This window comes from Cannabis sativa, chromosome 6 (assembly GCF_029168945.1).
Source record: "Cannabis sativa cultivar Pink pepper isolate KNU-18-1 chromosome 6, ASM2916894v1, whole genome shotgun sequence".
Lineage (NCBI taxonomy): Eukaryota > Viridiplantae > Streptophyta > Magnoliopsida > Rosales > Cannabaceae > Cannabis > Cannabis sativa.
In genome coordinates this window covers 53,996,752-54,023,101 of record NC_083606.1, presented here as the reverse complement: position 1 = coordinate 54,023,101, position 26,350 = coordinate 53,996,752, and the positions used below count along the sequence as shown (strand labels likewise).

Below are 26,350 nucleotides of genomic sequence, written 5' to 3'. Positions count from 1 at the left end.
ACCCAATGCCCAAGTTGACATTCAGTGCCCAGGTTGACATATGGTGTCAATCTAGACGCTGGGTAAGTGTAGAAACATCCAAGGATTGTACTTTACAATACCTCAGTAATATTTTGACATCACTTAGTCTACTTTGGAGCTGTTGCTATTTTGTGGAAATGAGAGACTCAAAACTTGAAATTTCTAGGTGAGCTAGAAATGAGAAATGAAAATTTATGAATTTGATTTCTCTGACTTTATATATCATTGTCATTGTGAAAAACTAGACAGACGATTAAAACGACATTAGAGTTGGATAAGCTGAACCCAGCACACCAGGCCTTTTATCAACCTAGGTGCTAGGTACTTACTCTCGAACTCTTGCGATTTTGTTTTTGAAGCTTCCAACTTCTGAACTTGAGGACAAGGTCTCCCACCCCATTTTGACCATTCTTAATTCAATGGTCACATAGAATTTGGCATTTAAGGAATTAAATAAGGTAGCATTCCAGGTTAATTGTCAACCTAGGTGCTGAGCCCAGCCCTAGGTCAACTTGGGCGCTGGGCCCTGTTTGCAGGGACTCAGGATTGTGGTTTTCACCCCAAGTTTTCTTGAATCTTTGGTATTCTGATCACAAAAAAATGCCTAGACCACTTTTTTCTAAACTTGATCCAAAATAGCCCAGGTTGACAATATGTCAACCTTAGACCTAAGTCCTAGTTTTGCCCCTCCAAAATTTCTGTTTGGTCCCCGAAAATAGTTGAATCTCAATATTTTCTAAAAATGGAGAAGATGCTCGATATAATTCTTGAAAAACTCTATTTCAAATGGCCCAAGTTGACGAAATGTCAATCAGGGTGCAGGGCCAGCCCCATGTTTCAACCTTGGCGGTGGGCCTTATTATTTGTACCCAAGAATTGTTATTTTTCCTCCAAAAAGAACTATTTCCCCAGTTTTGATGAAGATGAAGAAGATGAAAAAATTGGATCTCAAATCGAACACTTGGAAGTCACCTAGATTGATAGATTGTCAACCTAAGCGCTGGGTGCTCGGGTCCTCGGGCGCTCAAAAATTAGCTCACTCTGATTTTGACTCTGATGCCTCAAATATGTCCATGTCTAGTTGATGTCCCAATGCAAGTTTTGACCATTTTGCACTAAGACGGTCCCAGAAACCAAAACTCTAGTTGAGAATTTTAACTTGAACGCCAGGTAAAACTCTAGGTGCCTAGGTTGGCTTTCGGATTGTAGGTTCATGTAATTTCAACTCTCGGGGCTTGGATTAAGTTGCTCCATGTCTTCATGGTACAGAATACTAAAAGATAGTGGGTCAGATTCATGTTATTCAAGTCTGAACTTCCATCCCAAAGATCCCGTAGTCAACCTGGGCGCAGGGCTAGGGTCTCCTCCTAGGTCGACTACTATGACTCGGGTCGACCACTATATTAGCTGAACCTCTGCAAAACTCCTACAAGCTTTCTTCTTCTTCTTGAAGAGAAATAAAATGAGTGCAAAGCTAGGATTTATACTATAAACAGACATTGTATTATCCAAACACTTGCCTGAATGGCTAATACAATTGACTCGTGGACTAGAGATTATTAACGCCCGAACCACGTAAAAATCACTTATTTATTATTTGCTATTTTAATTCTTTCTAAAGTTTTGTTTATTTAGTTTTTAAAAATCACTAACTGTTAGAGGCCTGTGCAATAACTATGTGTGTCTGACGACTTGCTCCCTACTCGTCACTATTGAGTCACATTATAAAAATAGATAAGGTGGCCCAATTAGGTGGTGACACATGTCATCCCAGTCACCACCTAATAAAAGTGAACAAATGGAGATAAACTAAATTACAGTTTCAGTAAGAGCATTGCTATTGGGCACCTGTGGTGTCTAATACCTTCTATGGATAGCGTTACACGATTGGTTAGCAATATTCTTTAGAAATTATTTTGTTAAGTTATATGAGATTTGATATTTAATTTCACTAATAGCGAGAAGAAACCGAAAAGAGTGCTATAGTACTTTTTAGCAACTCTCTTTAAATAATTTTAGGTACGAAGTTTTGCGGCTAAAAAATCATTCATTTTTTATCATTTACAAATATAAAATTGGGCTTTTTTCATAAATGTACAACAAAAACAACATAATTACAAAAAATGTGCAAAAAAAAGTTATTTTAAAAACTTATATATTTTGAAAACTTATTACATGAAACCATACATTTTAATCATTAAATAATAAACTATGTTTATTAAAACTCAAAATAAACAATTTCGTAAAATTAATTAAACAGTTTTATAAAAATAAACAAGTTAATTTTTTTTTTTATTAAAAGATAAATGTTTATTATCTATTTTAGTATGAATTATTATAATTTAATAAGATTTTTTTTTAATAAAATACAATATCAAAATTATAAACATTAATGTATATAAATATAAATCAATACTTAAAATTACTAAAAATAAACATGACACTTAGAGTGATATAATAAACATATATGAATATTATTATTTTGTTTATTAAATTAGTATGTTTAATAAATAGAAAACAAAATAAACATATATATACAAAGTATCTTATATTATTAGTATGTTTATTATAATTGTAAATATAAAAATAGACATAGACAAATTATACTATACTAAAATAAGTATATTCTTTTTCTATTGTTTCTATATATTGATTATTTTCTAATGAATTAGTGAACGAATTTTCTATTGAAGTATAATTCTGTACATCAAAAAATAAATAAATAAACATAACTTTATAAACTCCAAAAATTATTTAATTACAAAAAATGAACATGACACAATAAATAGAGAAAAAGATAAAGATAAACGATTTTTTATATCTATATATTATTTATTTTCTAAAAAATTACTAAAAAATAAACATAATACACATAGAGTGATATAATAAACTTATGTGAATATTATTATTTTGTTTATTAAATTAGTATATTTAATTAATAGAAAAAAAAACATGTTTTATATTATTGGTATATTTTTTTATTATAATTGTAAACATAAAAATAAACATAACAAATATTACCATATATATAATAATCAATAATTGTTACCATATATATATTATAAAAGAAATTGAAAAAAAGTTTTTAATTATATATAAAAATGTATGAGAAAATGATAATAAGTTTTTTTTACATATTTTGTAATTAATTAAAATAATGTATACAAAATTGTAAAATGCCCTATAAAATTTTGTCTGTAGCAAATGAATATCCCTATACCACTCATAGGTTGTCAAATTAATACTTAGTACGACCAACTAATAATTATAATAATAATAATAATTGAATAAATTAAACTATGAAGTTTTAATACCATGTGTAATGTAGTCCTAAAATTTATGATCTAAATTATATGAAAGAAGGATTATATAGCAATTAATAGGAAAATAGACGATTACCTACCGACATATAATTACATCTGAAAATCTCCGTCTTTGGAATTGGACTTCTCACCTCTATAAATACAAATATATTCCTAGCTAGCTCCCTCACATAACGAATCCAATAAACCTCCCCCCAAAAAAAAAAAAAAAAAAAACTCTCTTTTGCTCTTCCATTTCTGGTTTCGATCAGCTCCAAATTGAAATTTTCATCTCTTCCCAAAAGTTTCTGGAATCTTCTAATTCATCAACAAACTCTTCTCTCCAAATATATATATGGTAAGTTTTCAATATATATCTATATATCTAAATGTGTTTGTAGTTTTTTATCTATCTCTATCCTGTGCTATATTGTCTATACGTTTTTTTCATTTCCTTTTCATGGTGTGTTCTTCTTCTTTGTTGATTGATCTCCGTAAACTGACTGATATATTATTTGACTCGTTCATGAAATGGGATATTTTTAAGCAGAGAAAGCTGGTTGTTTTTTACTTATTAATATCGAAATTAGTTTCATATTATATAAACAGTTTTCTCGCTGGCTAGGCGTTACTTAATACTGTGGTTCTTGAATTATTTTTTATTATTTGCATTTTGTTGGAATAAAATATTAGTGGTCATGTATGAGAAATGGGAAGTGGTCACTAATTCGTATAAATTAGTGGGAATATCATATATTATATTACACATAAAAGTGGGCTTCGTACCTTTTTCTAAATGTGCTTTATTATTTGTCCATTTCGTTAAGGCCAAGACAGCATGAGATTCGCTTAAGCTCAAATATTTATGCTCATTGTTCAAACGGCCGGAGTACTCTAACTTTCGCTTCCTCACTACGACCTAAAAACGTTATTTATTTTTTTATTTTAAAACAATTAAATAATTAATCCCTCCTCAAAATTTTAATTTACAATAATTAATTATATTTTTCATCAAAAACTATATAATTAGCCCTCTTAATTTTTTTTTGCTGGTTTTTCGCCCCTTAGTAAGGTAAGTTCGTGCCTCCTTCTCTCGCCTAATAAAATAATACCTGACCAACCTTTCCTTATTAAAAAAAGAAAAAAGAAAAACAAAGCAAACATGCATTTAGTTTTCAACGTTTCAACTCATTTTTCTTGTTTTGTTAGATAATTATCTAAAAAGGCTTGATGATAAGTTTAAGCAATAGTAGTGTTTCTTTGTTTCCTTAATCAAGATGGCGTGGAAGCTAATTAAAGCTTTATTATTCAGGATCTGAATTTTTTTTAATTAGCCTATTCAGGATATAATTCAAATTGTTATATACCTAGTCCAAAAAATTTATATCTTACCACCCGAAGGCCATTTTGGTCTTCAATCCAATTATTTGAATGATTGTGTATGTACTTTGAATTTATTTAGAATTATTTTGTAAATTGTTTAAAAATTTTAAATAATTTACAGTATTAAAAATAAAATTCAAATAACTGTTTATCCAAAATATTTCATTTTATTGTAGTCATTGTAAATTATTTAAAATTTTATAAAAATTTACATGTAGTTCTAAAAAACTATAACATACATAATCATAAAGAAAATAACACTAACAAATTCTACTAAATATTAAATAAATAAGTGTACCGACCCTTTTAAGAATTTATTAAAAATATCACCTAAAATATGATAATCAATTCGCTTATATGATGATATTTACATTTTTGAAGATGAATTATATTTTTTTTCTTTTCATTTTTGTGGTTGGTTTATAAGTATATTTATATATATATTTTAGGATTTATTTTGTACATCATATTATACAGTTTTTTTGCTGGATAATATTATATTAAATTATATTTTATGCAATATTTTTTATATAAAACTATATGTGATATACTAATTTTTATGAGTACCTAAATATACATAATTTTAATATAAATTAAAATTTAATATAATATTATATAAAAAAGTATGATATATGAATTAATTTAATATAATACAATACAATAATACTATTTAATATGGCATACCAAATGAGCCTTTGATAACTAAATTAATTAATACTGTATCAGTACTGTTTTGTATCTTGCTTTTTTAACAGTTACTAAAATTATTTATTGTTGGGCCATATATATATTTATATATATAAATAAATATAAATATATATATATATATCAACTCCTTATGATCATCATTTAGGAGGCTATGTTGGAAAGTTTAATTTTAGTGAGAAAAGAAAAAAGTTGGAAAATTATAAAGATAAAAAAATAGAAAATAAAAAAAAAATGATCATATTTGGTATGGAAGAAAAATTGTATAGAAAAATATTCAATCCAACAAAATTTTCCATTTCAATTTACTAAAAAAATAATCCATTTCAAACTTGAAAAATAAATTTATTTTTTTTATTCTCCACAATTTTTTTCTTATATTTTCTTTAGTTTTTTCTTTTCTCACTAAAATCCAATTTCCAAATATAACTTTATGATCTAGCAAAAAATGTTAATTTTTCTTTTCCAAATTAATATTTGTACCAAAAAAAATAAATTACTAAAAGAATAAAGAGTAAATACTATTTTAGACCATGTATTCTGCAAAAGTTCTTGATTGAACCGTTTGTTTTATTAAATCATAAAATGGACTCTGTATTTTTTAAATGGTACAAATAAGACTCAGAATTGATATTTTATTAAAATAAAATTTAATAATAACCTGATCTATAGGTGTTATGATAAAACTGATTATATATATTTTTGCATCTGTTCGTGCTAAGAATTGTCTTCAAGTGAGTTATATTAAAAATATTGTCGAAAATTGAGCTTAAGGTTATATTTTTATCATTTTGGAAACTACATGGTACATTTTATCATTTAATAAAATAGAAGGTTCAATCGATAACTTTTTTAAAACACAATATCAAAATGGTATTTACCTAAAAATAAATTACTCATTTTTCAATATTTCTTTTCAAAAATAATTAATGTGGTTATAATCATACAATTTAATACTAGTGTTATAATTTCGAAGATGTCTGAGTAGAAATATTTCTTCTTCAAATAAAATAATTCATATTGTTTTGTTAGTGTGTAGGTGCGTTTTGTATTCAGGCTGGTGGGATATTAAAATATTAAACTAATTTTTCATTTTTTTTCAATTTATATGTGATAATATTAATTTTAATTTCTTAGTTTTAGTTACTACCAAACTTGTAATTAAAATTACTTTGGACAAATTTGTAATTAAAATTAAATATTCTTAACTAAACATAATTCTAATCATAATAATATGAGTTATCGCTAAATTTTTTTGGCAAAGAGTATGATTAAATTATTAATAAATGAGAAAATTATTATATTGTATACATTAATTAACTCTTTTACAAAATATGTTTAAAATAAATTAATTATATTTAAACATACCATATATTCATTGGTGAAAATTTATTTTCATAGGAAAGTTTTTTCAGTTAAATTGAAATGTTTATTTTGTTAATAAATTGATCATAATCAATAATTTCAAATAATGAATATATATTGACACTATTTGTATAATAAACTTGTAAGTTATTTATTTTTTTTTTTAAAAAAAAAATGTAAGTTGTGAAAATTTTTATGTATATATATATTTTTTATAATATATTATTTAATAAATATATTATATTTATTGATAATAGAATATAAGTATTCACATAAATATTTATATGTTTAAATTTAAAGTGTTTACATTTTAGTACTTCAATTAAAAATTATAAATTATAAACATAAAATGATGTTATATATTAAACATACATAATCTGTATAATTTTTTCAGTTAATTCTTAGTAAATATAATTATATAATAATCACAATATAAATATAATTTTTTATATATTTTAGTTTGGTGTTTATTATTTCCAAATTTAATTAGAAAATGAAATAAATAATATTTTTTTAATAATAAACATACATTGATATTGTTTATAATATGCCTATGTTGTTGTAGTTTTATTTGTATATTTTTATATTTTAAAAGTGTTTAATTTTAATAAACATATTATAGTAGATTATTATAAGATAAAAGTGTTTATATTTTAATTTTTTATTATTTGAGGATGTATATTTTTAAATAATAAACATATATTAATAATTATCTAAAAAAATAAAAAAAAAAACTCATATTCACATTGTATATTAACTTTACATATTTATAAATTTGTGTGTATAAGTTTCTATAGATTAATTTTTAATAAAATAATATTTATGTGAAAAATAATAAATATTTATATTTATTATTAACTGGTTTATGAGTTACTTAAAAATACAGCTATCAGTTCAATATAACTAAAAAAATCAAAGGGTTAGCTTCAATTAATTTGAATTTTGAATAATAATATGAATATTATGCAATTAATATAGAAAGATGTTTTTATTTTTAATATATATTATATATATATATGGTAAAAGTTATAGTTTAGTGTATTAATGGACACAATACATTAAACATTAATTATGTACGTTATATATTTTGTATTAAATTATGTAAACAAGTTTTTTCACATATATTGTAATATAGTAAATATAGTTGTACATAGATGAAAAATACTATTGATAAATTGTATCTAAATTTTATGTTTTAATTAAAAGTAATATTTTACTGTTCCAAAAAAATATATTTTAATTACAAAAAAATTATATTTTAATTAAGGTAGTGTTTAGTAACATTTTTTTTTTTAATTTCTTAATCATAAAAATGAAAGTAGATTTTTTTTTTTGATAAATTTATTTTTAAAAAATAAAAATGCGTTCAATAACTATTTTTTTTTTTTTTTTGCTAAGAAACTCTAATTCATTAAGCCGAAACACAAAGTTTGGTGAGTACATGAGGACTCACCTCCCAGAAACGCAACAAGCCATTACAAGATTGGGATAAACCCCACCTAGCAAGAGCATGCCCAACCTTATTAAAAATACGAGAAATCCAACTAACAACACAATCACCATTATCCAACAAAACACAAAGTTTAGAGAGAGAAAAATGTAGATTCCAGCACGAACATTTTCCTGCAATCAAAGCCTTGACCATCTAAACATTATCCGTGAAGAAATCTACAACTCCAAACTGCAGCTCCAAAGCCAAATCAGCACAAAAAATCAAAGGCTCCATTTCACCATGAAAAACGCCCTGAACCACAACTTTCTTCGCGCCACAAGCCAAGACCGAACCTAGGAATCAAAAAACATCACTGCCACCGCCCCAACATCATTTGCCAAAGCAAAATCCACATAATCCCTCACTCTGCAAGGCCTAGGAAGGCCACAGCGCACCTAAAACTAAGTCATCATTAGGAAGACGTGTGTCTAAATAAATATTAGTCACAAATTTAAAATTTATTGCGACTCAACTTATTGATAACTAAAATGAGTAATGATATGTACACACATGAATCACACAGAAATATAATACACTTATATGGTAAGTTATTTTTAATAAGTGATACCAAAATTTATAAATAAAAATGATTGGTTGAAGTGGTTTGCCACATATATGTGTGTTACATTTGTGTGTGCACATATTATTATTTTTTGTTGAGACTAAAAATAATATTTAATTATAAAAAATTTATTTTGTGACTAAAAATAATTATAAATAACCGATATAGAATTATTTTTACTGGTGGTAGCTTCGCAACATTTTTTAAGTATAATATATATTTGTAGATATATATATTTTATCAACTAGATATTTGTTGGTTACCAACAAAAAATATAAAATTTTAAATTAAATCTATATTATTACGAAAGTATTAATCTTTGGTTACTTTGTAATTTTTATTTAGTATGTATACATTTTACATGGCAAAGAAGCAAGGACATTGGTGTTATTATTAATTATAGAGAGGAACAACTGAACAATTGTAGAAAACAAAAAGGATTTCTAGAATAAATGTTTTGTTTTATTTTATTTTTGGTATTTAATTTTATGGAGTTAAGTTTAGAAGGATGATATGTGGAATAACATTAATGCAGGAGACAGAGAGTAAGGAGGAGATGAAGGTTGTTCTAACAAAGCCTTTATCACTTGATTCTATTGATCCTTATGATCAATACAAGGCCCCCAATATGCTTCAACGAGTTCTAAGTTTCTTTAAAAATGTACGACCTGGATCCGATTTAACTCGATTGCAGGCAAGTTAATCTATTATCACCATCTCTATATTATTATTATTTTTATTAATTTGTGATCCCAAAATTTGATTGCTTAGAATAATTATTAATAAACTTATTGGTAAAATAAATTTGCCAAAATTGATGTCCTTATTACGTTACCAGCTTTGTTCTTAGTTTTCTAGCATATTTATAATGTACTTTTCTTTGATCATCAATATGGTTACTTATTATTTTATTTAACTACTAACTATCCCCACTTTTGAGAAGTACATTCTTACAATTATTATAATCAAATTAGTTTTAATCGGAATGAATATCAAATATCATCCATAAATTAAAGAATAATAACTATTTGGGCAAGAACTTTGCTATTAAAACTAACTTTACGATACTATATATGTGTTATTGCGAAATTAGTTCGGGCAATCGATTTAGTCCCCAGATTGTCAGGAGAGCTTAAATGTGAACAAAGTGGTCACTGTCCTTGACAAGTCAAAAATTATGATTGATTTATTTGTTTGTTCTCTTTTAATGAATTCATTATTATTTTTAATAAAAGAGACTATTAAGATTAGTTCTATAACTACTCAAGTTGAGTTAGTTAAGTTTGTTTGCTATGTTCTGTTTTGTCTATTTCAGTTTAATGTGTACGGTTATAGTTAGTTTTGTTAGTTGTTTTCGGTTGTTAACTAACTCGATTGTACTTTTGTGAGCTTTAGCACTATATAAGGCTCACTCACTCTCATTCATGATTAATGAATTTTGATTTTTCATTCTCCTCTGCTTTTCTTCTTTCTTTCCTCTGGTTTTTCTAGTTTGTTCTTATTTTGTAAATTGGTATCAGAGCTACGATTTGCGTGACCTCTTCTTCGTCTGCTTTTTCTTGATTGTCCCTTTGGTTCATGGCTCGTGGTGTTAATACTCGAAGTTCGAACAATCAAGGAAATCAATCTCAGGAGACTAATAGATTCTCTGTTTTGGAAACAAACGATCGACCACCAGGAAAAGATCCTCGAAGTCCTTACTTCATCTCTAATGGAGATCAGTCAACTGTCCATCTTGTTCCCAAGATTTTGATTGGCTGCGAGAATTACAGTTCATGGAGAAGATCCATGATTGTAGCACTTGCAGTCAGAAACAAAATAAAATTTGTTGATGGTCGACAGCCTGAACCAGATGTCGATGATGAGCTTTATGATGTCTGGTTTTGTTGTAACAGTCTTGTTATATCATGGATTTTACATGCTATTTCAAGTGAAATAGCTGATAGTGTTATGTATCTTGACAATGCTGCCAAGATTTGGACAGAACTGCAAGAAATATATCATCAGAAAAATGCCCCAAGAGTTTTTGAAGCCAAAAGGTCTATGCAAGCTCTTGTTCAACGATCCAATTCTGTCACTACTTACTTCACTCGACTGAAATCCTTCTGGGATTTAATCCAAGAATTCAGACCTCAACTAGTCTGCACTTGTGAAGCCTTGAAAACCATACAAGAATATCAAGACAAGGATCGGGTTCTTGAATTCTTGATTAGGTTAAATGAGTCTTATGCTTGAGCTAGATCACAGATTTTGATGTAGGATCCCTTCCCCAACATCAATAAAGCTTTTGCCTCTGTTCTCCAAGAAGAAAGACAAAGAGGAATAGTCACTAACAGCAATGAAATTGACAAAATTGCTCTTGCTACATCTTCTAACTCTGGCCAATTTGCTGGAAGTGTTCAGCCTAATAACTCCAAAACAGTTTGTCATCACTGTAGTGTTCCAGGGCATATAATGGCAAAGTGTTATCGATTTCATGGGTATCCACCAGGACACAAGCTGCATAGTAAGTTTCCTAACAAAAATGCACCTGGGTATGAAAAACCACCTGCTGCCAATCTCTCTGATGCCCAAAAAAATGGTGAAAATATTTGGAGAGGGAAAAGCATTGAACAAGATTTTATGGCTACCTTTGCTCAATGCCAAAGATTGATGAGCTTGTTATCTCAGAAAGGGCAGGAACACATAGGAAATGAACAACAAAACCAGCCTACTGTGTAAAAATTTTCTGGTATGAACATTACCAAAAACTCTTTTACTTGGATTCTTGACACTAGTGCTACTCACCATGTGTGTCACAACTTGCCCCATTTTGAAAACACTTATTCTAGTTCTAAAATTTCATGTGTTAATCTGCCTAATGGAAACACTGTTAAAGTTTTTTGCCTAGGAACTATTGTTCTTTCCCCTGATTTGATACTCCAAGATGTTCTATATGTGCATGATTTTCATCTTAACTTGGTTTCCATTACTTCACTTCTTGAATCTAGAAATTGTATCTTTACCTTTTATCCTAATCATTGTGTTATTCAGGACACTTTGAAGACACAACAGATTGGGATGGCTAAAAGGCATGGACAATTGTTCTACCTTAAGCAACCTATTCATTCATTGAATAAAGATTTATAATTTCAAAATCAACCTTGCCCTAACTTTCATTGCTCTATTTGTCATTATGCTAAACAAAAAAAAAAATTGCCCTTTGTTTCAAAACACAACATTGCTAAAGAATGTTTTGATTTAATCCACAGATATTTGGGGACCTTTTAATACTCTCACTATGGAAGGACATAAGTATTTTATTACCATTGTGGATGACCATTCTAGGTATATTTGGGTTCATTTTATCAAAAGTAAAGCTGAAGCACAAACTGCCATTCCTAACTTTATCCAACTCATTAAAACTCAGTACAATAAAACCATTAAATGTGTGAGGTCTGATAATGCTAAGGAATTGCAATTTGTTGATTTGTTTAATAGTCTTGGGATTCTTCATAATCATTCTTGCATCCATAGGCCACAACAAAACTCTGTTGTGGAAAGAAAGCATCAATATTTGCTTAATGTTGCTAGAGCTCTCCTATTTCAATCTTGCATTCCCTTAGTTTATTGGAATGAATGTGTTTCTACTGCTGCCTATCTTATTAATAGGACAACTACCCCCAATCTTAAAAATATTTCACCTTTTCAGGTTCTAAATTCTAAACCACCTAACTATAGTCACTTAAAGGCCTTTGGATGCTTAGCCTATGCTTCAACTTTGAATGTTAATAGATCCAAATTTTCTCCCCGAGCTGCACCTTGTGTTTTCTTAGGCTATCCCATTGGGATGAAAGCCTATAAGTTGTTAAATCTCAATACCAACAAAATTTTGTTCCCGAGATGTGCACTTCCATGAAACCATCTTTCCCTTCCATACTACTAATGTTTTAACTGATGAATACTAGAATTTTTTTTGGTGATATAGTGGCTGATATGCCTCTTAATAACAGGCAACAAGATCTTGATTATGTGACAGATTTGAGACAGCAGAATAGTGGCAATTCTGAGCAGGTTTCCAACAGCAGCAGGCCGGTCAGACATATTGAGGACTACCATTACTCTCTTGCACAAACTAATTCTATTGACATATTGCAGGAATCTAAAGTCACTCCTTACCCGATTTCTTAGGTTCTCAATTACAGCAAGCTGTCACCTGCTTTTCGTGCCATAGTTTTGGCTATTTCTAGCCATTTTGAACCTAAATTTTTCAGTCAAGCAAAAGGCATTCCTGAGTGGGATAATGAGTTAGATGCTCTTGAGAAGAATCACACTTGGATTATTGTTACCTTGCCTGATGGGCATCATGCTATTGGATGTAGATGGGTGTATAAGATCAAAATCAATGCTGATGGTTCTGTGGGAAGATTCAAGGCAAGATTGGTGGCCAAGGGATACAATCAACAAGAAGGTGTTTATTACACTGATACTTTTGCTCCTGTCACCAAATTGGTTACTGTGAAACTTGTTCTTGCCCTTGCTGCTATAAAGGGATGGCATTTACACCAACTTGATGTGAATAATGCTTTCTTACATGGAGATCTTGAGGAGGAAGTGTATATGACTTTACCACCTAGGTATAGTCCTAAGGGGGAGCTTCCACCAAATGCAGTTTGCAAACTTCAAAATCCATTTATGGATTAAAGCAAGCGTCAAGACAATGGTTTGCTAAGTTTTCTAGTGTTCTAATTGAAATTGGATTTCATCACTCTGCCACAGACCATTTTTTATTCATGATACACAATGGAGACAAATTCATCATTCTTTTGATCTTTGTGGATGATGTAATCTGCGGTGGGAATGATCTTGCTGAGATAGAGGCACTCAAAAAGTACCTAAACATCAAATTCTGATTAAAAGATCTTGGTAATCTCAAGTATTTTCTTGGCTTGGAAGTTGCTAGGTCTCCTAAAGGGATTGCTATATCTCAAAGACATTATGCTCTTCAGCTGTTGGAAGACCTAGGACACTTAGGATGCAAACCTATGAGCACTCCTATGGAAGCTAACGTAAAGCTAAGTCAAGATGAAAAGGATAAACCAGCTGACCCGAAACTCTATAGAAAAATGATAGGGAAGTTGCAATATCTGACCATAGCTAGGCCAGATATCTCCTTCTCTATCAATAAATTGAGTCAGGTCTTGGTTAATCCTAAGGCTCGACACATGAAGGATGCTGAAAGAGTTCTACAATACATCAAATATTGCCCAGGACAAGGACTTTTCTTTCCTACTGCTTCAGAAATCCAGTGGAAAGCGTATATCGATGCTGATTGGGGGGCTTGCATTGACACTAGAAGGTCAACTACAGGGTTTTATATTTTCATTGGAGATTCCTTAATATCCTGGAAAAGCAAGAAGCAGCATGTCGTGTCTCGATCTTCTGTTGAGGCTGAGTATCGAGCTATGTCCAACACTACTTATGAGCTGGTTTGGCTCCTGTCAGTTCTCAAAGAATTGAAGATTGATCACACGGGTCCAGCATGGTTATTATATGACAATAAGGCTGCACAACACATAGCTTCCAACCCTATTTTTCATGAGAGAACTAAACACATAGAGATTGATTGTCATTTGGTTTGACAAAAGGTGCAAGAATGAGTGATTTAGACAAGCCATGTTTCCTCTAAAGATCAACTTCCGTATATTTTTACAAAGCCTCTTTTTCCCACACAATTCAATAGTCTCAAAGATAAGATGGGATTAATAAGTATATACTCTCCATCTTAAGGGGGAGTATTAAAATTAGTTCTATAACTATTACAAGTTTAGTTAGCTAAGTTGGTTAGCTATGTTCTGTTTTGTCTGTTATTTCAGTTTAATGTGTACGGTTATGGTTAGTATTGTTAGTTGTTTTTGGTTGTTAACTAACTCGATTGTACTCTTGTGATCTTGAGCACTATATAAGGCTCACTCACTCTCATTCATGATTAATGAATTCTGATTTTTCATTCTCTTCTTCTTTTCTTTTTTCTTTCCTCTTGTTTTTCTAGTTTTTCTGGTTTTGTAAAAGAGACAAAGTGTCTTTAAATGGCCACACTAAGTTGTTAAAATAAATGCTCTTTAATGGTCGCTGTAAAAATTAATACTCTCCTTTACTATTTTGAAGGAGTTTTTATTGGATCACTACATCTAATATTTTAGGTTTGTTTAGATTCGAGATTTAATTATATATTTGATGTTAAATAGTACTATCTAATCTGATTCAATTAATTTTAGTTATCCAACTTGTCCAACTGATCCAACATAGAATGAATGTCGGACTCGATCAATTCTATTCATTGGATGTATTTCATATATATCTACTAGTTTAATTTTGATTTATTAAATATTTTAGACATTTTATTTATTGGATCGGATCGAATCCATCCAGTATTTTAGATCTAGTATCTATTGGATTGAGTTGAATTCATCCAATAAAAAAAAATAATGTTTATTTTCATATATACATATATATATATTTTTTAAATATAACAACATAAAATCTAATTACTCATTCAAACTAAATGAAAATATTAATTAGTTCAATTTAATGTTGGATGTATTATATTTTCAGAGACCTTATCAAACATCTAATTTGATCCAATTAAATATTAAAAATAACGTTTAATCCAATTCGATCACAACTAAATATTTAATATTTGACAGTCATTTGTAATTAGATCGATCGATATTTATTTGATTGGATCGATTTATGCACACTCCTATTAATATGATTGGACACAAGGCAGGCTCGGCCTGACACGTTTTTGTGCAATGTTTTAACATTGGTAATTTTTAATGTATTTAATATTGTTAATACCTCAACTTTACCTCAAATTTCCTTTTGAGCTTTTGAGCATTATGAAGGCATGATATATCGTTGATCTTGTTCATTACAATTTTTTATATGAACTATCTTAGCATTAATGAAAATTTCATTTACACCTTAGAAAAAAATTATCTAAGCCATTGATATTATTACTCTCCCTTAAATTTGTTGACTTTGTTTGACAGTTGCCACCCGTATTCAACATTCCAAAATCACAATTACAGTGTTATGGTGAGTCAGCATATTGTGTTAGTGATGATTTGTTGGGTAAGTGCAACATTGGAGAGAATTCAATAGAGAGATTCAAAGCAGTCCTTGCATGGAACATCTCTACTTTGCGTCCTTTAAACTTTGGAGTTGCACCTTATAACCCTATTCTTGGAGAAACTCATCACGTATCTAGAGGAACTCTTAATGTTCTCATTGAGCAGGTACCTAGCTCTTAGCATATTTGGATTTCTGTATATGTTCATTTTCATAACTACAATTACTTGTTTAAAAGACATTAATAATATTCTCTCTCTCTCTCTCTCTCTCTCTCTCTCTCTCTCTCTCTCTCTCTCTCTCTCTCTCTCTCTCTCTCAAAAAAAGTACAAATAACTATCTATCTTTGAATATATTAATTAATTTGCATTTACTTAGATTTCACATCATCCACCTGTAACTGCACTTCATGCAATGGATGACAAAGAAAATATTGAGCTTTTGTGGTGTCAACATCCAGTTCCCAAATTTTATGGTACGTACGAAGTTGTATATATTGTTCAATTAACTAAAAATTATCCTTACCATAACTATTAAAAAAATTTCATAAAACTCTTAAATTTAATCACAGGTGGACATGTAACGTCTCGCTTTGAGTGTATATAGTGCATCCACCCTTCTACATATGGTTCTTATATGTTGGAATTCTACTTTGAATTCGCCACACAACTCACAATCCAAACAAAAGAGATTAATGCGGAATAAGAATGAAAAATAAAATGACAAAAAATTAGGATACAATAGATTAGAGAAATCTAACACATAATTTTGGTAAGGTTCATCCTAATCTTTCGACGACGTCCTTGTGAGCTATTCTTAAGAAGTTTAGCTCTTTCCACTATAATCCAAGCTTGAACAATTACAATGTTGTTGGAGATTTCATGTCACACTCTTTGACAGATAACATAGAAAATCTCTCTCTCTCTCTCTCTCTCTCTCTCTCTCTCTCTCTCTCTCTTTACAAACTATTTATCCTCACTTTCTTAAAGAGAACACGAGAACTAACTCTCTTTCTCTCTAACACTCTTGAGCTTCTCACTCTAACATGAGGAGAATTCTTGCTCTACTGAATAGTACTCTTTCTCTTCTTCACCTTGTGTTCTTACTTCTTCATGTTCATGACGGTATTTATAGGTCCATGAGATGAAAAACTTGAGTCGGTGGTTGTAACTGAATTTAGTTAAGTTTGTTACGCGTGAACAAACTTCTTTAACTGAGATCTCCACGTCAACACTTACAAAGATACTCTTCGGATGTGGAACACACTTCCTAGACAAAGCGAGGTGTCTTCCTTGAAGTATGAGAAGAGGATTCCATAAAGCTTATGTCTGGGAATAGATTGCCTTCCAGGACTCCCTTTCCTGGAGGACGACTAGCTTCCCAGAAGCCTCCATCCAATACCAGCTAGCCTTCCGGGACTCACTTTCCTGGAGGACGACTAGCTTCCATGAAGTTTCCATAAAGAGTAAACAAACCTTCTTAAAACTTTTTTCCAGATAGAAACCAGGTTCCAGGAATCTTAAGTTTGAGAGATTGTAAGTATAATGACTTTGCTTATGGTGGAGTTCAAAACTAAAAATTTCCGCCTTGCACTCCATCATAAGCAGCTTGGTATAGTAGTCTTCTCTATCTTTTCCTTCCCGAGGGTCATGGCTCAAACTTGTAATGGTTCACCTCCATTACCTAAACCTAGAAGATTCAAACAATGTTTAAATTTGGCTAAATTTAGAATTTTATCCCCTACGTCAACAAAATTTCTCTTCTGTAGGAACTTTCTTAAATTGGACCTCTTCTTGTGTCACTTTGTCCCTGATGAAATGATACTTAACTCCCATATGTTTAGTTCTATTATGAGACAAAGGGTTCTTGCATAAGTGGATACAACTTTGGCTATCAACATAAACGGTGGGAATTTCCTTGAGTAGATGCATTTCTTTCATTTGGCATTTTATCGAAAGAGCTTATGTTATTTCCTCCATGATAACAACATACTCTGCCTCTGTTATGGATAAAGCAACAACATGTTGAAGTTAAACGCTCCAGCTAATACAATTCCCACCAATAAGAAAGAAATAAGTAGAAGTAGACTTTCTGTGATCTTTATCACCAACAAAGACTAAATCACTGAAGCCTTAACTAATGTACTGCTCGTTTGTTTAGTGAACTTCAATCCAAGTTCAATTGTTCCTTTCAAGTATCTCAACACCCACTTCATAGCTTTTTAACGTTCTGCCCTTGGTTGGACATGTACTTGCTTAGAAGACTCATTGGAAAAGCTAAGTCTAGTCCGGTACAAACCATTAGATACATCTGAGATTCAACAACAACTGAGTAAGGGACATTACTCATCTCTTCAATTTTAGCTTGGGATTTGGGACACTGTTCTTTGATCAATTGATATTGATTGATCATAGGTTGTTTTGTAACTTTTGCTTCTCCCATCTCAAACTTTTCTAGCATCTTCTTGATGTAACAAGTTTGACAGAAGCATAAGTAACTTTTGTCCCGCTTCCTTCTAATGTCTATTCCAAGGGTCTTTGAAGCTTCCCTAAGATCCTTCATTTCGAACTCACTATTAAGCCATTCGTTCATCAGAGCAACCCTTGATCTTTCTTTTCTTATTATTAGCATATCATCTACATAGAGTAGTAGGTAAATCACTTCCTCAATTTGGGTACCTCTGAAGCATAAACATGTGTCAAAGTAGCTCGTAGTAAACCCCTTCTTGGTCATGAATGCATCAAATCTTTTGTTCCTTTGTCTTAGAGACTACTTAAGTCCATACAGGGACTTTATAGGCTTGCGCACCATGTCTTCTTTTCCTTTAACCTCATAACCTCTTAGCTACTCCATGTAAATTTCCTCTTAAAGATCACCATGCAGAAACGTTGTTGTAACATCCTTTTGGTCAACTTTCAAATTCAACTAAACATCTAGGGATAGCATGAGCCTGATGGTCTTGCAATTAACCACTGGTGAAAACACCTTTTTGAAGTCAATACCCTCTTTCTAAGTAAACCCCTTTGCTACAAGTCTATCCTTGTACTTCACTGACTCTTTTTTTGATCTTCCTTATGCTTGAAGATCCATTTGTAGGTCACAACATTCTTGCATTTTGATCTTGGAACCACTTTCCACGTCTTGTTCTCGATAAGGGAACCCATTTCCTCATCCATGGCCTTGTTCCATTTGGCTGGATCCTTATTTTCTATAGCCTCTTTATAGCATCAAGTTCACTCTTGCTCAAACCCGTTTCACAGATGAGAGCATATGCAACCACTTCTTCCCATGCATTGAAATTGTACTTTTGGTTTGGCTTGGGAACCCTCTTAGATCTATCCCCTGCTAATTGATAGTCTGACAGCTCTCCAACTTCCTATTGAACTTCATAGTTAGGTTCCACCTGAGTGTTGTCTTCTTGGTCCAGGTCTTGAGCTATCGGAGTGGTGTCTTCCTAGCATGTTCCACCTGAAGTGTTTTCACCTGGCCTGAATCTGGTGCTTCAGTTAGGTTGTTGGTCCTTGTACATGAGTTTAGACTGACTATTGCATCAACAAGTGGCAACAAAAGAGCAAGTCCTTCATCAGCGTGGCAAGAAGACGATAACTACACAGAGGACTACATGAATCTCAATCACTCACATGAGCCCATTCACAAAAATTGGTAAAACTTCTGAACCACTACAAAAATACCCATCTGTGTTTATGAAGTGTTTGTCCTATGTCAATAATGAAGTGGAGATGTGACTTCTAAAAAAGTTAGTCCATTATTTTGTGTGCTTTGACGAGTGACTACTCACAAGACCAATAGAGATTCCCTCTCATAAAAAAAAATGACAATTAACGATAAGGAATCATTCAGACAACAAAGATTCCTCTGGTCCTCTGAAAATTTTGTCTGTTTGTAGTTATAAAAAAAATAGAGTCTGGTATGCTAGAGATTCCCTATCAGTGTTAGAAAACTGATGGTATCTATTTCAATGAGGATTAGCATTCTAAATTCTGTTTAAATTTAGAATTTTTTTGGTAAGCTATCACGTAGAATGTTAGCCACGAGTTTTTCCTATGAATTTGTGTGCTTTGTCACTGAGAAATTATCTATATTTCCAAAAAAGTAAATTTGAAATAAAATTTAAATTTTGCATATCAAAAATTATTTTTAAGACATGATTGGTTGTAATTATATTTTTTATTCTCGAGTTTTAAAAAGTTTAAAAGGTGATTGATTGGTAATCACAAAAACAAAAATCAAAAAAGGAGTATTTTAAGAGTTTTTGAAATAAAATCATTATATTTATTTTTTAGCTTAAAACTAATAAAATTATTTGGATTTAGATTGTTTTCTGCTGGGGATGTGATCAATTAAGGTTGTTATCCAATCAATTAACACATATATTATGAATTCATTCAAACTCTATAAAGGCTTTTATTAAGATATTCATAGGATGTATGCTCACTTTTGGTGAGGGAAGAAGAATGATGTTAAAAAAATGCATTAGTATACATGAAAAAGACTTTGTATGCATAGTCAGAAAGGTGGTGATATGGGTTTTAGAGACTTGCATCTATTTAATGAAGCTAATTTGCCTTCTAGACTCTACAATTTTCCTTCTTTGCTAGCTGCCAGAGTTCTAGAAGGTTTTTGCTTCAGGAAAAATAAATTTGATGATCTTGATCGTTCTAATAAGGGCTCCTTTGTGAGAAAAAACATCTTATGGAGAAATAAAATTTTTGACTCAGGGGTGATTCGGCGGGTTTGAAATGGGAAGGATATCTCAAATTTTTGGGTTCTTACTAAGTCAGTTTCACTGTTGTTGACTCTTCTAATTTTGTTAGTGACCGGAGCAAGGTTTTAATTTTAAGAGATGCAATAGGCGGTTGGGATAATGATTTGGTTTGTGGTATTTTCTTTCCTAATGAAGCGACGACTATTTTATAAATCCATTTGCTCTCTTCTAATGTCTTCTTCTTTGGGGTCGGCAATTATTTCATTTCTCACGTTTAATTTTTTGTACTATTGTAATGGAAATCTTTTTTTATGAACTTAGGTACTTGGGTAGAAGTTGAGGTGAGAGGAAAAAGAGAGTTGAAACTTCTGAATCATGAAGAGACTTATGTGATGAAGTCGCCAAATCTTTTATTCAAGTTCTTTCCACCTGGAGTTGAGTGGGGAGGTAGTGATCGACTCAGATGCCTTGAAACAGGTCTTACAGCTGAGCTAACCTACGGAGGAAGATCCTTTTTAGGCCTAAGAGGAACTCCTAGATCAATCAAAGGAAAGATCTTCAATTCTTATTCCAATGAACCACTTTTTGAGATCAATGGCCAGTGGGATAAGTATGTATAGCTTATACTATATTGCATTCATATTATAGATATGTGGTCGATCGTTTACTTTTTTCCACTATCATTGAAAATAATATCATAACTATGTTTAATTGGTAATGCAGAAGTGTGACACTTAAAGATCTAAATAATGGCGAAGTCAAAGTTTTGTACAGTGCCAAAGAAGCAATTTCAGGACTTAAAACTCCCATTGTCAAAGATCCAAATGTAAGCAAAATCAACCATATTAATTAATTCCATTTAAGATATTGCATTTATTTGCATTTTGTGTATTTTTTTAGGGGGTTTGGAAAAGTGAATCAGCTGTAGTTTGGAGCGAGGTGAGCCAAGGAATCATGAATAGAGATTGGGGAAAAGCAAGAGAAGCAAAGAAATCTATCGAGGAAAATCAAAGGGTGCTTTTGGCAGAAAGAAATTTAAATTCTGAAACATGGGTTCCTAAACATTTTACTGTGTTATATAACAAGGAAAATGGATGGGACTGTTCACCTATAGTGAAGACTGTCCCACCTGCTCCTATTGTTGTACCACTAAACAACTAACAAAATGTAAAATTACAAATGATTCATTTTGTTGTTTTACTAAACCTACTTTTAAATATTAGTCGTAGTAATTAGTTAGTATTAGTTGTAATATGTGAGTAACATTCAATTACAAGTTGTTGCCTTTTATTGTTTTGACACTATACTCAACTCCAAACTCAGTAATCATCTATTGAAGTTGTATGTATAGTATTAATGCAACCACTGTGCATATAGTTATTTGCTGAGGAAGGTTCTATATTAATCTAAAAATAGTTTTAAATAATAAGAACCTACAGATCATGTGTTATAACTATAGTGAATCAATAGCCTACTAAAATGAGCTGAGAAATCATTACAGAAAAATAATAGTAAATATTAAGTACAATCTCGTGGTTGAGTTTGTATAAAAAGATTATGTGACATTAATGATGATAATGTTGGTACAAAATCTGAATCCATTCACTAAGATAATGCTTAATAAAATTTCTATGGGAAACATGCAAAACTAAAAGGTTAGAGTTTATTATCATTGTACCACCCCAAGGATCTGCCATAAATGACATACATTAAATCAGAAAGTAAATACTGTAAAAGAAAAATTACCACTTAAAGCTTATCAAGAATCATATATTACTTTTTTTTCATATAAAAATTTATCACCCATCTAACAAGAGAGCAAAGATGCAACTGAAAGTGATTTTTCATGTTAGTCACGGCACTCAAGGAATAAAGTGGGTTAATAGGACTCACACTAGTGATAATGACAACATGATCTTCCTGATCGCTCTTCTTTACCGAGATTTTCAGAAACCAATGAAAGAGAAAGCTAAAGAAATAGATAAAGAATGAAGAAATAATACCATATTTTTATGTGGTTGGGACATAAACGAGTCATAGTCAACAAGGTAATATTATTACAATGAGGCTTGAAAAGTCTTAGGATTTACATGATTGTTTGAACCCTAGAATTTTCCTAAGCAATTGAAAAATGAGATTTCAACCATTTGCATGGGATGATGTTCTTATATTTATAGTGCTACGGTTCTTATTTATCTCCCTTTTGCATACTATTAGGGTAAATACAAATAACATATTGACTTAGGCCCATCTCGTGGAGCCCGACCAATGAGGTGTTGATTATATGCTGATGTGGATCTCACATAATGTTTGATAGTTGTCCAATTCGTGTCCTATAAAAAAGGCTTAAAGATACATTAAATGTTTGATACTCAATTATTATCTTTCCATATTAGGAAGATACGACTCACGAGTGAGATCATGAGAGTTAAATCCTTATATCGTGGGATTTGGTAATTAATGAGCATGATACGGAGTTGATTGTCTGGATGTCTACTGATGACTTTTCCGAACGCTCCAAATAATGTCTTCTGGATTCTCACTGTTGTTGGAGGAATACCTCACCTGGACGAGTTGCTGCCTATCCATTATCTGGAAGATCAATCTTCGCTAATGGATGTGGCCCATCATCTTGGTTGGGCCTATTATTGGGCCCGAAGTAACTGAGCTATAACTGGCTTTGGAAATTATACGTGTCCTCATCCAAAAACACTGATCACATTTAACCCCTAAGCATCTAGAGCTCTAGGGGTTATATAATATTGTACCTTGAGGACAAGTGGAGGCTAAAGGTGAAACATTTTTGTAATCCAAACCAAATTTTTTTCTGGTTGAGAGCTTCTTAATTTTTGAAATGAAGCAACACATGGCATTATATCTTTGGCTTGTCGGGATCATTTTTCTTAATGGAGTACATGCAGTAGGGCTTCATGAAACGATGATGGATTGCATTAGAATGCATACCAAGGAGAATATAATCATTAGATATCTTGTTCCCAAGCATCGCATTAAATGCGTATCTAACAGTTTTCTTAGACCGTAGGATTTTTCTTGTGTCTTCTTGGACGTGATCTTAACCATTGATCTAGAATCATGTAGATCACCTCTTTTATTTATAAATATAGTAAAAGTTTCCCATTTACCACTTTTCCCGAAATTTCAAATTGAGTACTTGTTGGAAATTAATTTACTTTGATCTAAATTTACTAACATGTATGTTGGATTATAATTCTATAATTTAACATTCTAAATATGAATTTGCTAAAACAATGAAATAAACACATAAAAGTTGTAGAAAACATTACATTGATGGCAGCAGAATAATATGACTCAATCTTTACAGATCTCTAACCCTTGATCCTTTCTATTGCAGAGTATGATCAAGATCTAAACTAGGATTCTCCTTTAGTTAAATATTTGAACTACACAATTTTCCGCACTATGCTGAGTATATTGCTTTGAATTGTGTGGGAAATTTCTTAATACTAAGGAGGACAAATTTTTGTGAACAAACAGTAATAGAATTTCAAAAAAATAGATCGAAAATAATAAGTTTTCTTTTTGATTTAATTTGTTAGACAAGAGAGATTATATTAGGGTTCTACTTGAATCAAAAGCCATTATGTTCTATTTATAGGGATTCATTAGGTTTGGGGTTAGAACTTAATGGGCTGATTTGAAAGATCCAATGGCTTAAAATGCTCCCTCACGGCCGAACCCTTATGAAGGCCCATGAGTTACATTTTTGCCATTACTTTGCTTCCTTAATGAAGTAAACTTATCTTTCTTCAGTATTGCCATTTTTTAGCTCTTGCTATTTAAATACTAATTCTATCTATTTAATAATTATAATTAATTATCAAATAAAATTACCATTTAAATATATTTATTAATTAGACCTTCAAAGATCTCTTAATTAATAAATAAACCTTGAATTCTGTTTTCTTCTCAATTATGTCCTTCCTTGGTAAAATTCACAAATAAGACATAGTCTTTATTTAGATTCCTATTGAGTAACTAAATCAATTAATTGAGACTACAAAATAATATTATCACAGTTAGTGTGGGGCCCATGTGTCTATATAACTAAGCTCTCAATAAGTAATTCTAGAATTTACCAAGTAAATTTTCTATCTTATTAATTCTTCCTGACTCTACTATAGAATCAAAATTGGAGTCATGATTACATAGAATACTCTATTTACCACGAATAGATACGGTGTAAATTATCTATTGTTTCAATCTAAATAATCAAAGATCCTCTATGGATGATTTACATCAAGTACGGATAAATTTACTGTTTTACCCTTCAATGTATTTTATCCTTAAAACACTTAGCTTTATATAAATGAAATTTTATTAAACTAATATAATTACTGAAATAAGAGCTCTTTCATTTATGTCTGTTAGCCAAGCTCTAACAAAATCATTGTTTCACTTCTAAATAGTTAAAGAAGATTTAGATTCCTTATCTATGATTAGCGCTCCCACTCAATTGCACTACCATGTTGCTAAGATGTAAGTATTGGGCCGATACAAGTGGTCAGCTTTAACGAACAAGTCAAAGAACATGTGTAATATATTTAAGCCAGAACTTAATCATCTCAAGATTAAGATTTTGATCTAAGATCAATTAAGTGACATTGACTTAGAAAAAATATACTAGTAAGTTTATGATATCTTTTCTACTTTCAATATCGGTCCAGTTCGATGTATAGCCAATACATCCGATATTAGTATACTTTGCTAAAGCCTTAGAAATAACATTCCACATATCATTGCGTAAGTAAAATTTATTGCTAATTTTCACGTCATTGTAAATCCAGTACACTGATAAATCATGGGACTAAATAGTTTGAAGCATATAATCATAATTATCTTCCACTATGGTGACATCACTGTAATTATGATTAACTATATGTTCTGGATTTAATAGAAATTGTATATTAAAACTAGACTCATGAAAACTACATGTAAACCTTAATGATTTCTAATCTTTTATTCATAGTAAATAAGATTATATTAAAATGAGTTTTATTTAGGGTATAAAATCCCAACAAACTCCCTCTAATATAAAACTAGAAGTGCATTTCAATTAATCTATTGTCTTGATATTCATATCAAGTTTAGTGTGTTTAACATTACCAAACAACAGGATCTGTAAGGTCGTATCAAGCAATAATTTTCTCCACCATTACTTACTTTTGTGTCCACAACACATTGTAAAATTTCATTTTTCTATATACATTACTCCTCTTGGGATACTGAATTCTTTACTGCCTGATAAGTGCATTTGAATGTACAAAAGACTCAACTTTCACCCTATCCAAAAAATGGAATAGAGATAAAATAGTCAAGAACTTTCGTCAGTTTGAATAACTTTCTAGTGCTTTTCAAAAACAACTAAGTCATTTAGTTTCACTGGTGGAACTAAGATAGTATAAATGGCTTTCTCCACCCCTCTAGAATAATTTCTCCATCGCAGAGTAATCACCATCTCAAATATAAAATTTTCAGTTGATGAACATTTAAGCGTTCAAAAAATGTCACCCCTATCATCTAACATATAGGTCACTTTTAATCTAGAGATTCTTTCTTGAATGTATCCTTATGTTCTCTTATTGGATTACACTTTTGATAACTCCCACTCAACAGTAGGATTCTGGTTTAATGTATACACA

The 26,350-nt window shown here is 30.8% G+C and overlaps 1 protein-coding gene across 1 annotated transcript; it reads left to right on the top strand.

Moving 5' to 3' along the window:
* Window positions 1–2,341: 2,341 nt before the first annotated feature.
* LOC115695790 (oxysterol-binding protein-related protein 4C) lies at window positions 2,342–22,013 on the top strand. Its single transcript, XM_030622868.2, has 7 exons — window positions 2,342–3,681; window positions 9,366–9,524; window positions 15,865–16,110; window positions 16,322–16,418; window positions 20,991–21,279; window positions 21,393–21,495; window positions 21,570–22,013. The coding sequence occupies exons 1-7, from the start codon at window positions 3,679–3,681 to the stop codon at window positions 21,828–21,830; spliced, it is 1,158 nt and encodes a 385-aa protein (XP_030478728.1). The 5' UTR covers window positions 2,342–3,678; the 3' UTR covers window positions 21,831–22,013.
* Window positions 22,014–26,350: the final 4,337 nt, after the last annotated feature.